Below are 14,094 nucleotides of genomic sequence, written 5' to 3' on the forward strand. Positions count from 1 at the left end.
TGTTCCTTGTTAGTAATAGGTAACTGTCTAATAGTCATAGTATATAGTTGAACCTCTTTCATCTCAACACCACATAAAGAAAAATGGGCAACCTGAGCCGTCTGAGCCGTCCCTGGCCTGTTTTACTAGTGCTAGACCAATCAGGTGTTGGCTACCTCGGTGCCAGAACCAACCCACATCATGCCGGATGGTTCCCGGTCCAGCTCTGGCCCAGAACCCTATATCTGAGAGCTGTGCCACTGAATTTACTGGAGGCCTCAAGAAGCTGTAAAAGGAGACTGGTAGCAGCTCTGTAGAAAATGTCTTTTTGGTTCACTTCACACTCCACTGTGGTCGCAACAACAGAAATGATGCCAGGAGCTGAATTTAAATGTAGATAGAAGATTAGAGATGTGCAGTACTGTCTGGATAAACTGACGCCTGTTTTAAATGACTGTTGCTCTTTTAGCAAATCACTGAATACCTAGTGATCTTTTTACTTTAACTAACATTATCGCCCATCTTTTATTTGTCGTCCATCACTATTTCCCTTCAAATTGCATTATTTCCCCCCAAAAATAGTCCAAAACCCAAAGATGTTGAATTTACAGTGATGTAAAGCTATGACAATTATTTAATGATTAATCCATTTTAAAAACTGTAGATATCTTCAACACAAATGACTGTTGCCAAACTGTTAAAGCACAAAATATTTGTGCTCAAGTCGACACCAGAAAACCTTTTTACTACCATAACTAAAATGTGATTTCAGAAAAATCAAATCTTAAACACGGCACTCTGTCTGTTTGCTGGCTCACTCAGAAGCTAACTAGCTACTAAACTAGCTAACTTAACTTGCTACCCTGAATCAGTCATGTCGTCTCCTCCAAGGTTGCTGGCTGATGTGATATTTTTCAGTCAATCTAAAGTCGTATGCCAGGAAATGATGCTGGTCATAAAAAGTCTGGTGGTTTAATTAATACTTAATTAATTCTAAATGGCCACCGTGACATGGAGTTCATCTGTCAGGCATTACAAATGTCTGTGTTTCTCAGTGGAGTGTGAAAGGAAAGAGGTGAGGAGAACATGACATGCGACAGTGGTCATGAGCCGGTTTCAAAACCAACAATGTCGCGAGAACTTGGCATGTGCCTTAGCCCGCTGAGCTAGCAGGGCACCCCAGGAGATCTTAATGAGATTTTAACATTTCTAAGTTTTCTTTTTGTCCCTCCCTCGTTGCTTCCTGATTTGAATGTTCAGTAATCGTTTAACAACAGGAAACAGCTCAAATTTCAACTAACTTTGCTTGGCAACAACATAGAGTTTTGGAAAGTGTAAACCAAATAACTGGAGGCTTAAAAAAAAAGAAATAAGAAAAAAAAAAAAATCCAGATGCCGTCAGTGTCCCACCTGAGCTGGATGTAAGGTTCTGGGCAGGCCAGTGTAATTCTGTACTGCTGTTGTTTCTCTATGGACTGTACTGTGATACTGCCTTAGGAACCTAACATCATAACACCACAATACTGCTCACTGAGGGAGAGGAGGAGGAGGAGGAGGAGGAGGGAGGAAGGAAACATGTCTTAAATGTAGGTACTTTTGACTGCACACTTCTGTTCTACAGTGCGCCTGAAATGAGGAAGAAATGAGATTGCATATGCTTCGATTTTCTGTTTGAATCTATAAAAATGTTTTGGGTTTTTTTAAGAGCTGCAATTATTTCTTTCATTATTGATTAATGTGATTTGATTATTCTTTCAATTAACCAACAAATTGTTTGGTTTCTAAAATGACCAAAAAAAAAAAATCACAATTTCCTTCAAGTCTCTTTTATAATACAAAAGCAGCAAATATTCACTTTTGAGAAATTTTCAGCCTTTTTGCTTGATAAATAATTTAAACAATCCAAATTATTGACCGTTCATTTTCTGTCGAACGACTAATTGATTTATCGTTTGAGCACAAACTTCCTTCTGTTTTCTGCATCTTGACCTCAGAGACTCGAAGGTAATTTGAAAACACCTCTCGGACTAATGGTGGGAAAAGAAATGCCGTCTCTTTTTTAAAATGGCAATAGTTAATATTGATTTTTGTGCTAGTGCAGTTGTATTGTGACACGGTAGCACTGATTGTCATATCAATAACAGGCTGCTCTGTCTGTGTGTTTGGCCAACCAGCTTTAAGCTCTGCTATAATCAACATGTGCACTATCCAATCCTCTGCTTCCTACTAACAAACCAGTCAGCCGTATTATTGGGTCAAACGTGTCTATCTGTTGTGTCTGTGCGTGTCGTGTGTGAGAGGGTGTATGTACATGTGTGTATAAATGTCCTTTATGGTCACAGGGTTTTGTGCGTATGTGTGTGCATGTGACACGAAAGAGGAGATCCCTGAAAAGTAAAAAAGAAAAAAAATGGAGGAAGGTTAAAAAAAAAAAAGAAAAAAGACGGGAGTAGTGTACATGAGGAGGGGGGGGGGTGTTCAAGAGGACAATCATTCTGTGATGTTGGGAGTGTTGGACGACTCCCTTGTCCCCTGTCTGCTAAACAAATAGAGGATTGTTTTGTTTCCGGTTTAAAAGGGGGATTGAATCTTGAACGTTTCCTTGATGCCTCACATCCCCTCTTTCTCTTCCTCCCTCTCCGCCCGTCCACATGCAAATATGTCTCTGTGTGTGTGTGTGTGTGTGTGTGTGTGTTAGATGGTTGTACTGTACCCTGATCCCCCAATCTCTCTGCTTGGTAGTCTCTACGGTCCCCGCCTCTGTTCCCTTGCTGGTCTCCACCCGCCTCTATCTCCACTTGCTTGCTGTGTCTTTTGTGACCCACCCTTGTTTAAAAGGGCTGCTGTTGTCTGCCCTGCTCACCCTGCTCACCCTGCTCACCCTGCTCACCCTGCTTTCACTAACTCTTCCTCCATTCTCTCTGCTGCTGTTGGCTTGTTTAATCTAATTCCTAAACATCAGCTCTTCGTAAATCTTTCACTAAGTTCTCAGTAACTACTTGCTAGTTTCAAACTTGTGATGTGCTAAATCGAGTTGCACCATTAGAGCTTCAGAAATGTCTTCAGTAATGTGTAAATTGGTTGCTGGGAAACATCTGCAGCTGCGTCCAATCAAAAGCAATCAACTACGAAAACAGGAATTTGAGTTTGTTTTATTCATATATGAATATGTGGAGAAATATCAATCAGCTATTATATTAGGATCCTACATGATCCTACACATCCTCCATGAGCTATGTGTTTTTACTTTATACATATTTAATGTTAATACTTGCATAACCGACATTATTGGTTTTTTTTGTGGTATTTTGTGTTTTTTGTGAGATTAATCACATTTACGTTATCTACAGTTTACATCATAAATAAACGGGTCATTCAATCTGTTACTTCAGTCTAACTTGGTCAAATATTAGCAAGCTAATGTTAGTGCTGTCAGTCAACAGTTACACCTGGCAGCTACTGGGTGTAAATAATAACTATGTAGTAACTAGTTTGTATCTTAGTAAGTTATCCTAACTTATCGTAAGGGTTTACGAAGAGCTGGTGCAGCTGAACACCTTTGGGCCCGATCTCTCTCTCTCTCTTTCTTTATGCTACAAAAATAAGAGCAACCCGACATATAGTTTGTTTAATGTTTGTTTGAGTTGTCTTTGATGTGAAGTGAAGACACATTTACCTTTTATGTGGATCATGGAGTTCGTATCACTTTGCCGAGCGATGTCGAAATTGCTGTGTTGTAGAGGAAGTGAATATATCAGCGCATTGAGTTCTTATGGCAACAGGGTTAGCAAATGATTAGCCTACGTACATATCGGGCAGAAACAGACTCCACTGGAGTTATTATTCCATGTTGCTAAATATTCCACTTTCTTCATCTGAGCAGGCAGCATTTAATTTACCTATGATGTTATATAATCTGGCACTTTTAGGTTCTTCAGGTTTAATGAAATGAACTGAAAGCCGCACAGATGGGATGGTTGGGATGTTGATTTTCAGTGGAATTGGCAGTTCCAACAACCCTTTCACATTCAGTTTAATTCAATGTTAACATAAAAAAACACACATTTCTACACTTTAAAGCTACTATGATTTGGCTAAAGAATGTGATTAATGCTACGAAAACATATTTGCAGCTCTCAAACTTTCCCAAACCACAAAGTGAACTGAAAACAGCAGCCAGGTGTTAAAGTAGTGATTCAAGTCTTATTTAAGATTAACTGCAGACTGGAAGCTCAAACAGTAACAGAGCAGGACTCATGCTGGAGTGAAAGCTGTGCTGTGTGATCAGGCCCTTCACCTCTCTGTTTCCCGGCCCTCCCATGTGGCTTTGCTTGACGCTCCCCACTGTCTGCATTCCCCCACCTCATATGTCCCCTCCTCTCTGTACCTGTTGTGATAGACCCCCGTCCGTTTGGTTACAAAATGGCTGCCACTAAAAACTGCAATGGCCCAACTGCCTGTGTCCGACCGTGGTCCCCTCCTCTCCTCCTGATCGACAGTTTCATCTCCGCCATCTTGTTTTTCTGTTCTTGGTGGCCAAAACAAAACGAGGAAATGTAATAATCATTGTTTGGTAACTGTTTTTAGTGCTATGTTTTTGGAGCGTTACGAGTATTTTCTAACATGTTACAATAAAAGATTGTAGTGTACAAATTCACATTTATAAAATATATATATATAGATATATATGAGAAATGTATGTTCTAATGCAATAAAGAGAGATTAAGAATTATGAAAATTGGAACGATCTCATTATTATTCGTATCATTTTACTTGAGAGTGGTTTATTGAAGTCTTTATTTGACGTGTTGTACTACTTTTTCAGCTTCTGAAGAAGGAAACTTGAGTAAATCTACTTCTTCGTCCACACAAGCACACGCAAACATTTAGTTTTCCATAGCCAAACTTCTCAGCACCAATCAGGGAGAGTCAGGGTTAAAGACTAGCCACTGAAAAAAGCTTGTAAAATGTTTTGACTGTATTATTTAACTGTGCAATTATATTCTCTATCAATTTGATCTACGTAAGTGCTTATTTGAGTTGGTAAATGGCATTATCAGTCACTTCATTATACTATTGATCCTGGTCCCGGTCTGTAGTGTTCATTACAACAGAAGTTATTTTCCTTTTCCAGAAGAAAATCCAGCAATTCTCACTCAAAATACACAAACACCTGACAGATAAATGCAGCAATCAGCTGTTAGTGTGGACAGTATGGAAAGGTTGAGAGCGAGCAAAGAATAGTAATATTACAAATGCTCAGTTATGGATTGTAACGAAGTACATTTACATGTACTTTACTTGAGTATTTCCATTTTCACTCAGATGGAAGGAAATTAACTTTTTATTCCAACATTTATTTGACAGTTTGACTCCATGTGAATTGAGAAGGCGTCACTTTGGGCTCTGGGTAATAGTGATTGACTTTTTCAGTATTTTCATTATTTTTTTACAAATCAAACAATCAGTCGATTAATGGAGAAAATAAATTAGCAGATTCATCCAAAATGTAAATAATCATCAGTTGCAGTCAGACACAAAATAAGCTCCACATCAATCAACTACAACTGTAAAATACTTACACATGAATGCAAGAGTAATAATAATCTCATGATATAAGACACGGGACATTTTTCTGTACTTTTACTTAATACTTTAAGTACATTTTCCTGATTATTCTTACATATTTTATTTTTACTCGTAACATAGTAATTTTACAGTGTGTTATTGGTAGTTTTGCTTAAGTAAAGGCTCTAAATACTAAATACTTCCTTGGAGTAGTAGTTTAACTTCATCATCTTCTCCTCTCCTTGTGAAATGGCCCCAGCCGCCTTCCGTAGAAAAGCAGCCGTTTTGTTGACATTTATTTCTCCATCAGCTGACTGCCCACAAGTTAGCTGGCCAGTTTATGAACAGCTCAGCACAACCAAACCCTCAGCATGACATTATCCTGCCAACACTCCCATCCAGCTCCCACAAACCACAAACACTTCGCACACTTTTAGACAGCCAGCAGCTCACGATGGGGGTTGTTTTCTAACCCGCTGTCGCTCGAGAGAGAGCGAACGGACCTTAACGCTATAGCTAGCTAGCGCGCCGCTTCAGTTAGCCTGCCGAGCTACAGCGGGAAGCTAACAGGCTAAATTAGCGGATGTAAAGTGGCAACATGGAGGGGATTCTGTACAAATGGACGAATTACATGACAGGTGAGTCGCCTGTCTGTCCGTCTAACAGCTGTTTAGGCTAACTGTCTTTGTGGCCGGCCATAGACACAGTGACTGACTGATGAATGATGGTGTTTGTGTTAGCTAACAATGCTAACAGCCTGTCTAATTAGCTAATATTAGTATTATGTGGATGCGACATGACACCTGCTAGCCGTGCCACTGCTGTGATTTAATGATAACCTTATTTATTCAAGCTATTAATGTAATATTTAGCACTGATCCTGGTCACTTTTAGAAGCCAATAGCTCGATAATCAGCATCAAACAGGCACAGTATCATTTCCCTTCTGTTTATTTCAACATATATATATATATATATATATATTAACCTGCAGCTACTACAAATGATATGTCAGTGAGTCGTGTTGCAGACAGGAGAACTGACAGCTACACACATCATCTGCTGGTAGAGATGAAAAGCAGCCCACAGTAACAGGGACTATTGTGGCATTTGACCTTAATGATGGCAGCATAGCATGTCTATAAATAATAATGGCAGAGGACAAGATATACACTGCTTATGGCTGTAATGACTCCCACTACGAGCTGCTCCCTGTCAGCTGGGAATGACACGAGTGTTGTGTGTTTATTTAATTCTAATATAACTTTTATTGCACTTGACCGAGGAAGTCAGTCATTTCTCGTTGACTCTACTGTATCATATGATCTCAGTTATAAACATGCACAAATATTTGAATGACGTGGGAGAAACGTGTCATAAAGTCAACCGTAAAGCTAAAACAGCTGAGATGTAGCATGGTGTCTTTGGGGACATAAAACAGCAGAGCATAAACACCAAAAGTGCATTAATGGGTCAAAAGATCAGAGTTTGAATTAAAAAAAAGGACAAAATAAGATATACATATGCACATATGTACATATATCTTTACAAGAGTCAGTGAAAGTATGTTTTCCTTATATTTCTTTCTTTGGATGGTGCATGTACTCTGCTACAAAATCAGGAAAATGTCACATTGACTGTAGGACTGGCACATAATGTAAAATAAGTTCCTTCAGTCGAATCATGATGACACGACATAGTGACAAACCTATAGTCTAAATTCATCATAAACATGTGTCTTCTACTAAATGAAACATGCAATATTTAATCATTTTGTTAGATGATGCAGTAACAAGCCACAAACTTATGCTTGATGAAGTATTAATCACCAAGCTCTGTTTACACCCCTTTCAGTGGAGCCTGTAATTGTTTCGTTAAAGGGCACTGCAGCCATTTTACAGTTTAACTTGTGTTTACTGGTAGCGGAGTACTGGTCAGCCCGTGAAAACAGTTGTATGATGTTTCCTGCGGCTCTGAGAAAAGAAGCTCTGATGATGTTATCGTGGTTATCTCGGCTTTGGGAGTGGTGCGTAACCGAAGGTGTGGTGTTTGTAAGACATTTACTTTTACCTTTTAGGGAGAATCTGGTTATTGAGTTGCATTATGGGAAACGTAGAGCTGATGATTAACTTCTTTGATGAATGAGAAAATAATTTAAATATGTGGGTTTTGGACTGTAAAACAAGCAGTTTGTAGACGTCACATTTGGATTTAGTAAACATTTAGGAGCGTTTTCGGACATTTTACAGACTAAACAACTAATTAAAGTTAATTGAGTAAAGATTGTGCAGATTAATCAACAATGTAAATAATCATTACTTGCAACCATAGGATCCAGCATTTTTACAATATTTGCACGCCTATAAAAAAAAGTACACTCTTATTGTTCTTTTGAACAATGAAACCTCCAGGTAAAGTCACACATTTGTTATTTAGGTTTTGATGTTGTTTTCTGTCCTCAGGCTGGCAGCCGCGCTGGTTCGTCTTAGAGAACGGAGTCATTTCTTACTATGACAGCGAGGACGACGTTGGCAAAGGAAGCAAAGGATCCATCAAGATGTCCGTGTGTGACATTAAAGGTTAGACCGCTGTTAGAAATGCCTGGCAGATGATTTCATTATATACCTCACAGTGCTATAATAGTAGACGCCTCCATCAGACACTGTTAATATTTTGTATTTCAGTTCATCCGACAGATCCGACGCGTCTGGAGTTGATAATCCCCGGTGAGCAGCATTTCTACGTCCGAGCTGTGAACGCTGCAGAGAGACAGAGGTGGCTGGTGGCTTTAGGCTCGTCCAAAGCTGGAACTCTGGACAGCCACAAACACAGAGGTACACAGGGTTTACGACGTGAATCTGTCCGTCTGCCAGGTCTGTGTTTGAAAACTACTTTTAAACAAATTAAGTTAAGCAAGTGACTTCTCTTTGAATACGTCCTTGCAGTAGTGTTTTTATCATGTGTAGTTACTTTGCTTTTCCTCAAAAAACAAAATGGAAATTAAGTGTTTTTGTTTCTCATTTCTACTCTACAAAAAGTCATCATTTCAGCTAATTATAACAATTACAAAACAAGGTCAAACAGGTCAAATGAATCAATTGTGGCATACTGTACGTTGTGTGTTGAAGTGATATTCACCATTAGCTCTCAGATAAAAGCTGGTATTGAAATGCAGAGACCAGAAGTTAATAAAGGCACTTGAGGGTGGGGGAGTTACCTGTATGGGTCATGTGGTAAATTCAACATAATGTACCAATAAAGGGAAGATGGTAAGACTTTTATTGTGAAAAATCTGCAGGAAGTGTCAAGTTACTGGCACATACACATTGTTTATATGTCAACTCTGTGTGTCCGTCTCCAGGTCCTGACTGTCTGAAGACGAAGATGTCTGAGCTTCGTCTGTACTGTGACCTCCTCGTTCAGCAGGTCCAAACGATCCAATCACAGCACACTGCCGACACAGAGGCCACGCCCACCTCTGAGGTAACACATCTTCCGTTCACCCCAAACATTTGTTCTTTATTTACACAAATTATTTCACTCGTAGCTTTGATGTTTTTCTTATCATAACTAAGAAACGTATTTCGCTGTATGAAGTGTTGTCACGTATCATCCGATATAGACGAGTTTATTAGGGACGAGTTTGTAGCATCAAAGAACTGAAGGGTTACATCTGCTGCAGGGTGACACATTTGTTTTTATTGGTCTCGAGGAGTAAAGGTTTGTACTTTAAGCCTGTTGTGTCTTTGACAGGACTTCTGTAACACTTGGACTCTCTCTGTCTCTGCAGGCCTCTCTCCTCAGTGCAACCTGTGCAACCTTCATCAGGACTTTGGAGGAGTGTATGACCCTGGCCAACCAGAGTTTGACCCCTGACCTCCGACCTCCTGAAAGGGTAATTACACTTTCTCTAGCTCACTCAAGTACTGCAAGTCTGCAGAAATGTGTTTTAGTGACAAAAGAAACGTAGAAGATAGAAGAGCTTAAATAATTATTTTTTTTACATTTTATACTAATTTATACTTCTACTTCACTACATTTTGGAAGACAATATTGTACTTTTTACTACACCACATTTATTTGACAACAGTAATTATTTTGCAGATTCAGATTATTAATACAAAATATAAATCAACTAATAAAGTATGATTGATGATGATAGTATGGGTTAAGATACCCAGCAGTATATAAAGTAGTTAAAATTAGCTCCACCTTTGTTAGTGATGTACACATTAAAGCATCACTAATTATAATCCAGTAATATAATATATATATTATTCTGAAATGTGACATTCTGCATATTGAGTAGTTTTACTACTTCAAGTATATGCTGATGCTAATACTTGTGTACTTTTACTTAAGTAAATAATAATTGAATGCAGGACTTTTACTTGAGTATTTTTACACTGTAGTATTGCTACTTGTATGAGATACTTATATGAAATAGGCTTACTTATATACTGGATGTTTGAGGCCAATACAGATTTCAACATTTGTTAAGTTTTTAAAAGTTTGATGATGATATATCCGCCGACGTAACAAACAAACATTATTGATAAAAATGCCTTAAATGTTATTATTAGAGAACCACACTGTCCGTCTTCTTCCCGTTGTTCCTGCTGGCTGCTGCACAGTATGAAGAACATTTTCCACAGAACTTAAATTAACCCAAACTGTTCACTCACAGTGAACACGGAGCTTTAACTCGTTTCTGCTACGATTCTGTTTTATTGTTGTTTCTTTGTATGTGTTTTTTTCACAGCACTGTGCTCATTATGTTACGCTCTGCTTAACATCAATCACCTGACGCCCGCAGGCTGATCATAATAGAAGCCTCTGCAAGAAAACAATCCCAATAATGGCCAAAAGAAATTATACAAAATGTACATTGTAAAATGATTGGAGGAAATAAATCAGATGGTCGTAAGACAGCGTTAGTTTGTTTCCTTTCTGTTTTATTACATGCTAAAACAAAAATATCTTCTCGTGTCTTTCTGTCCGTCTGTCCAGATGAAGAGGTCAATCAGTCACCCTGGAACATACAGCTTTGACAGGTGAGCTAAAACACACACGTTTTGTTACCCCCCCCCCCCCCCCCCCCTCCTCCTTGTTATAGAGTCCTACCACCGATAATCATAACTTTATTTGTATGCAGCCCGAAGTGCTTTACAAAAACAGGATCAAAAACAATGTTAAACAGCAAACAAACATTGTATTATAAATAGAAAACATATATACAGGATTGCCCCGACTTAAAAGCCAGATCAAAAAGTAGTAGACTTTACTGTTGAACCCGGTTTATTTAAACTTTATTTAAACAGACAAAACATCAAGATTTTATGCACTTTGACGTCATGTTCACTGAATTCATGGATTACTATTAACTGTGGCCTCTGGGGGGCAGCATTGCAACACCTTGAATAACCCAGACAACCTTGAATAATTACTACACTTTGGAAGACATTTTTGTACAGAACGAGGACTCTGGATTTTGTCCCCCATCAGGTGCACTGAATTCTGATTATGAAGTCCAGTATGGGCAGCAAGCAAAACCTGCTGCAGTCTTCATATTGACACCTGCCTGTTGTTATAAGACAGACTTAAACAAGACTAATGGACCGGATTTGTTATAATGGCGAGTTTTGTTTCTCATTAGTTTTGGTTTCAGTAAAATGTGTTATGTATTTATTCTGTTTGAGATAATTAATATGGCTTTAAAAAAAACTTTCATAACTAATGTTAACACGGTGTGAATGACTTATAGATGACCTTCCCACTGTGACAGAAGACATGTGGACACACACTGGCTTATTATACTAGTTAACAGTTTCTTGTTCGTTCGTAGGTTACATGTCGGGTCCTCTGTGGTAACATTTACAGCCATGACATTAAAGTGTAGGAGAAAACGAACAGTGAACAAGTCTGGAAAGTAATATTTTTATATACATTGACAACCAAAGTGTGATAACTGGTCTGATGTCTGAGGATGAGAAACATTGTGATTTGTTTGACTCCTCCACCTCAAACTCTAAATGTGCTGCATAAAGGGCAGCGAGGATCCAAAGCGCCTCCTGTTTTTAACTGTGAGACGATTAACAAACGTTTTAGAGGACTTTCAGCAGGCACAGACTGTATAAAGACATTGCAGCGCTTTCCATTCATCACTGACAACTTTAATCTCGTGGAGGGAGGATCTCCTACACTGGACCCTGCACAAGAACATGATTTTTTCTTCTGTCATTTGGAACAAAGGGCAGAAATCAGTAAACACAATGCAGGATGTCTATTTTATCCAAAACAAAATATGATGAAAATATGAGGGAGATAAATGTGATCTCAGGCGTAGCATAAGGGTGTTCATACATGTAAAGACGACAGTAATATGTTTCTTTGTGCTTTCGTGATGTATTTTAAAATAGTTGTATTGCTGTCAAAGTAAAGTAAAGCCAAAGTAAACTTTTTTATGGCGGCCATCTTAAATGAAGCAGCCAAAACAATAATCAAGAATGTCAACAAGAAAGCTTCTTATTTCAGCTTTTCTTTTTCTCAGGTCGGGTGTGCTGAAGGAGTATTTGAGTGGAGGTCAAAGGTCAACTCAGCGCAGGAACCGGACGGTCTCTGACAGCTCTGTTTATGATACTGAACGTAAGTCAGACACACTGTCATTTTATACATACAGTATACATAAGAAGTACCCAGTAAAGGTTCGGGAAGTGATATTGCAGCTACATGATGAGGTGGAGTAATAAGCCAGTGTCCTTGGAAGAAAGTCTTCCTGTACTTTAACTTATGAGTGAACACTGTCTCCATTTTCTCTAGAATCTGTACCAGTAAAATAGTTTGTGGTTAAATAGAAGTACATTTACTCAAGTACTATACTTAAGTAAAGTACAAGTACCTCAAAATTGTGCTTGAGTATTTCAGTGTCATGGTGCTTTATGATTCCACTTTACTACCGTTCAGAGGGAAATATCCTACTTTGTAATCCACTACTACTTTATTTGAGAGCTATCGTAACTATTTACTTAGATCAAGATTTTATAAATAAAACATACGATCAGTTTACAAAATATGCATTGTTATAAAGTAAACTATCCAACAGCATCTATGAAGTACTTAAACTTAATAAATCAGTAATAATATTCCAGTGATGTACTGTATTTATGATAAATATAACTATAACTATTTTGCATTATGTTTACTTTTACTTTAGATACTTTGAGTACATTTTGCTGATTATACTTATGTACTTCTACCTTTTACCACTTGTAATGGAGTATTTCAATTTAGTAAGTTAAGAGTAAGTAAAAGATCTCAATACTTCTACCACAGAGTCTCGACTACGTCTTCTGTCGGCATGACGCCTCCTGACTAAAGACAACCCACCTGAGAGAGTTGATGTGTGTGTGTGTGTGTGTGTGTGTGTGTGTGTGTGTGTGTGTGTGTGTGTTCCAGGTGTGCTGCCCAGCCTCAACGGTGACTCGTCCTCCATTCCTGAAGAGAGAGGAGGCAGTGTGAGCCCAAAGACCACACCCACAGACACAGACACCGACCTGTCCATCTGAAGGCCCGACGTCCATCCAAACCCTGCTGGACTCTGGACTCTGGACTCTGAGAGGCCAAGAACAGGACAGGATCAATATCAGTGACAGTGACTGCACCCAGTCGAGATATTGACGTCGTCTTCGTTAGACCGGGGTCGGGGGAGTTGGCCGACATTTGACCTCCTCTCGGATCGTCCTTCTTGTGCTTTTTTCCTCTGAAGTCAGCTGATTGCCAAATCACTTTGGAGCCATCATTAATCATTAAGTGTTTCAGTTGCACAGTCCACACTGGAGGGACCTAAACTGGACTTGAACCTGAGACATTGTGAGTATAAAGTACATGACGCTTTAACGCACTGAGAAGAGAGGACGCCGCGACGTCATCCTCTCGTATTTCAGCAGGTAGCCACATTCACACTGTGGACACACTGTGGACACACTGTGGACACACTGTGAGAGATGATGACAGCCTTCGGAAGGATTTCGACCTGAAGCTCAAATCCTGGAAAAGTTTGTGAACAAAGTGAAAGAAAACTGCAGTTGGTGTTACGTGAACCTGGACTGTGAGGACTGTGGCTGCAGCAGGCAGCTCCCTGGCTCAGTATGAATATGAATAACTGTGAATTCTTGTTTTCCATGCCGGGGATGTTGATTGTTCACTTCTGTAAATGGTACCTGAGATTGTGCAGAAGTTTTGGAGGTCTTATTGATGGGACATTGAAAATGAAACAAAAGCATCTTCTCACACAGTATTTTCTGCTTTTTCCACATACTCAAGAACTTGCCTAACTTTTTCTTTCCTTGAAAACTCGTCAAGCGTCTTCTGCATTCTTCTTGCCCGCTGAAAAGACGAAGTCCGTCCCTCTTCCTGCCAGCTTCTTTGTCTTTGAGCTCTGATATAGCTGACAGTGTAGCCGAGGCTGAAACCAGACTGATGAACGGCGTCTCCGCAGGTTCCTGTTATCTCTGTCACAGCAAACACACAGAGAACTGAGGAGCTTTGG

At 39.2% G+C, this 14,094-nt stretch overlaps 1 protein-coding gene across 1 annotated transcript; it reads left to right on the top strand.

Annotated features, from left to right (window-relative positions):
- The first annotated feature begins 6,130 nt into the window (after positions 1 to 6,130).
- Positions 6,131 to 13,111, top strand: plekha3 (pleckstrin homology domain containing, family A (phosphoinositide binding specific) member 3). Its single transcript, XM_070916559.1, has 8 exons — positions 6,131 to 6,185; positions 8,009 to 8,125; positions 8,231 to 8,380; positions 8,908 to 9,029; positions 9,337 to 9,441; positions 10,557 to 10,600; positions 12,097 to 12,191; positions 13,002 to 13,111. Exons 1-8 carry the CDS (start codon positions 6,146 to 6,148, stop codon positions 13,109 to 13,111), a joined length of 783 nt encoding a protein of 260 aa, XP_070772660.1. The 5' UTR covers positions 6,131 to 6,145.
- The last annotated feature ends 983 nt before the right edge of the window (positions 13,112 to 14,094 follow it).

Source organism: Enoplosus armatus, chromosome 12 (genome assembly GCF_043641665.1).
Source record: "Enoplosus armatus isolate fEnoArm2 chromosome 12, fEnoArm2.hap1, whole genome shotgun sequence".
Taxonomy (NCBI): domain Eukaryota; kingdom Metazoa; phylum Chordata; class Actinopteri; order Centrarchiformes; family Enoplosidae; genus Enoplosus; species Enoplosus armatus.

Coding starts and splice junctions, on each gene's coding strand:
- plekha3 (XM_070916559.1), top strand. CDS start 6,146: ATGGAGGGGATTCTGTACAAATGGACGAATTACATGACAG. Junction 8,126..8,230: donor GTCCGTGTGTGACATTAAAG/GTTAGACCGCTG, acceptor TTTGTATTTCAG/TTCATCCGACAGATCCGACG. Junction 10,601..12,096: donor GGAACATACAGCTTTGACAG/GTGAGCTAAAAC, acceptor TCTTTTTCTCAG/GTCGGGTGTGCTGAAGGAGT.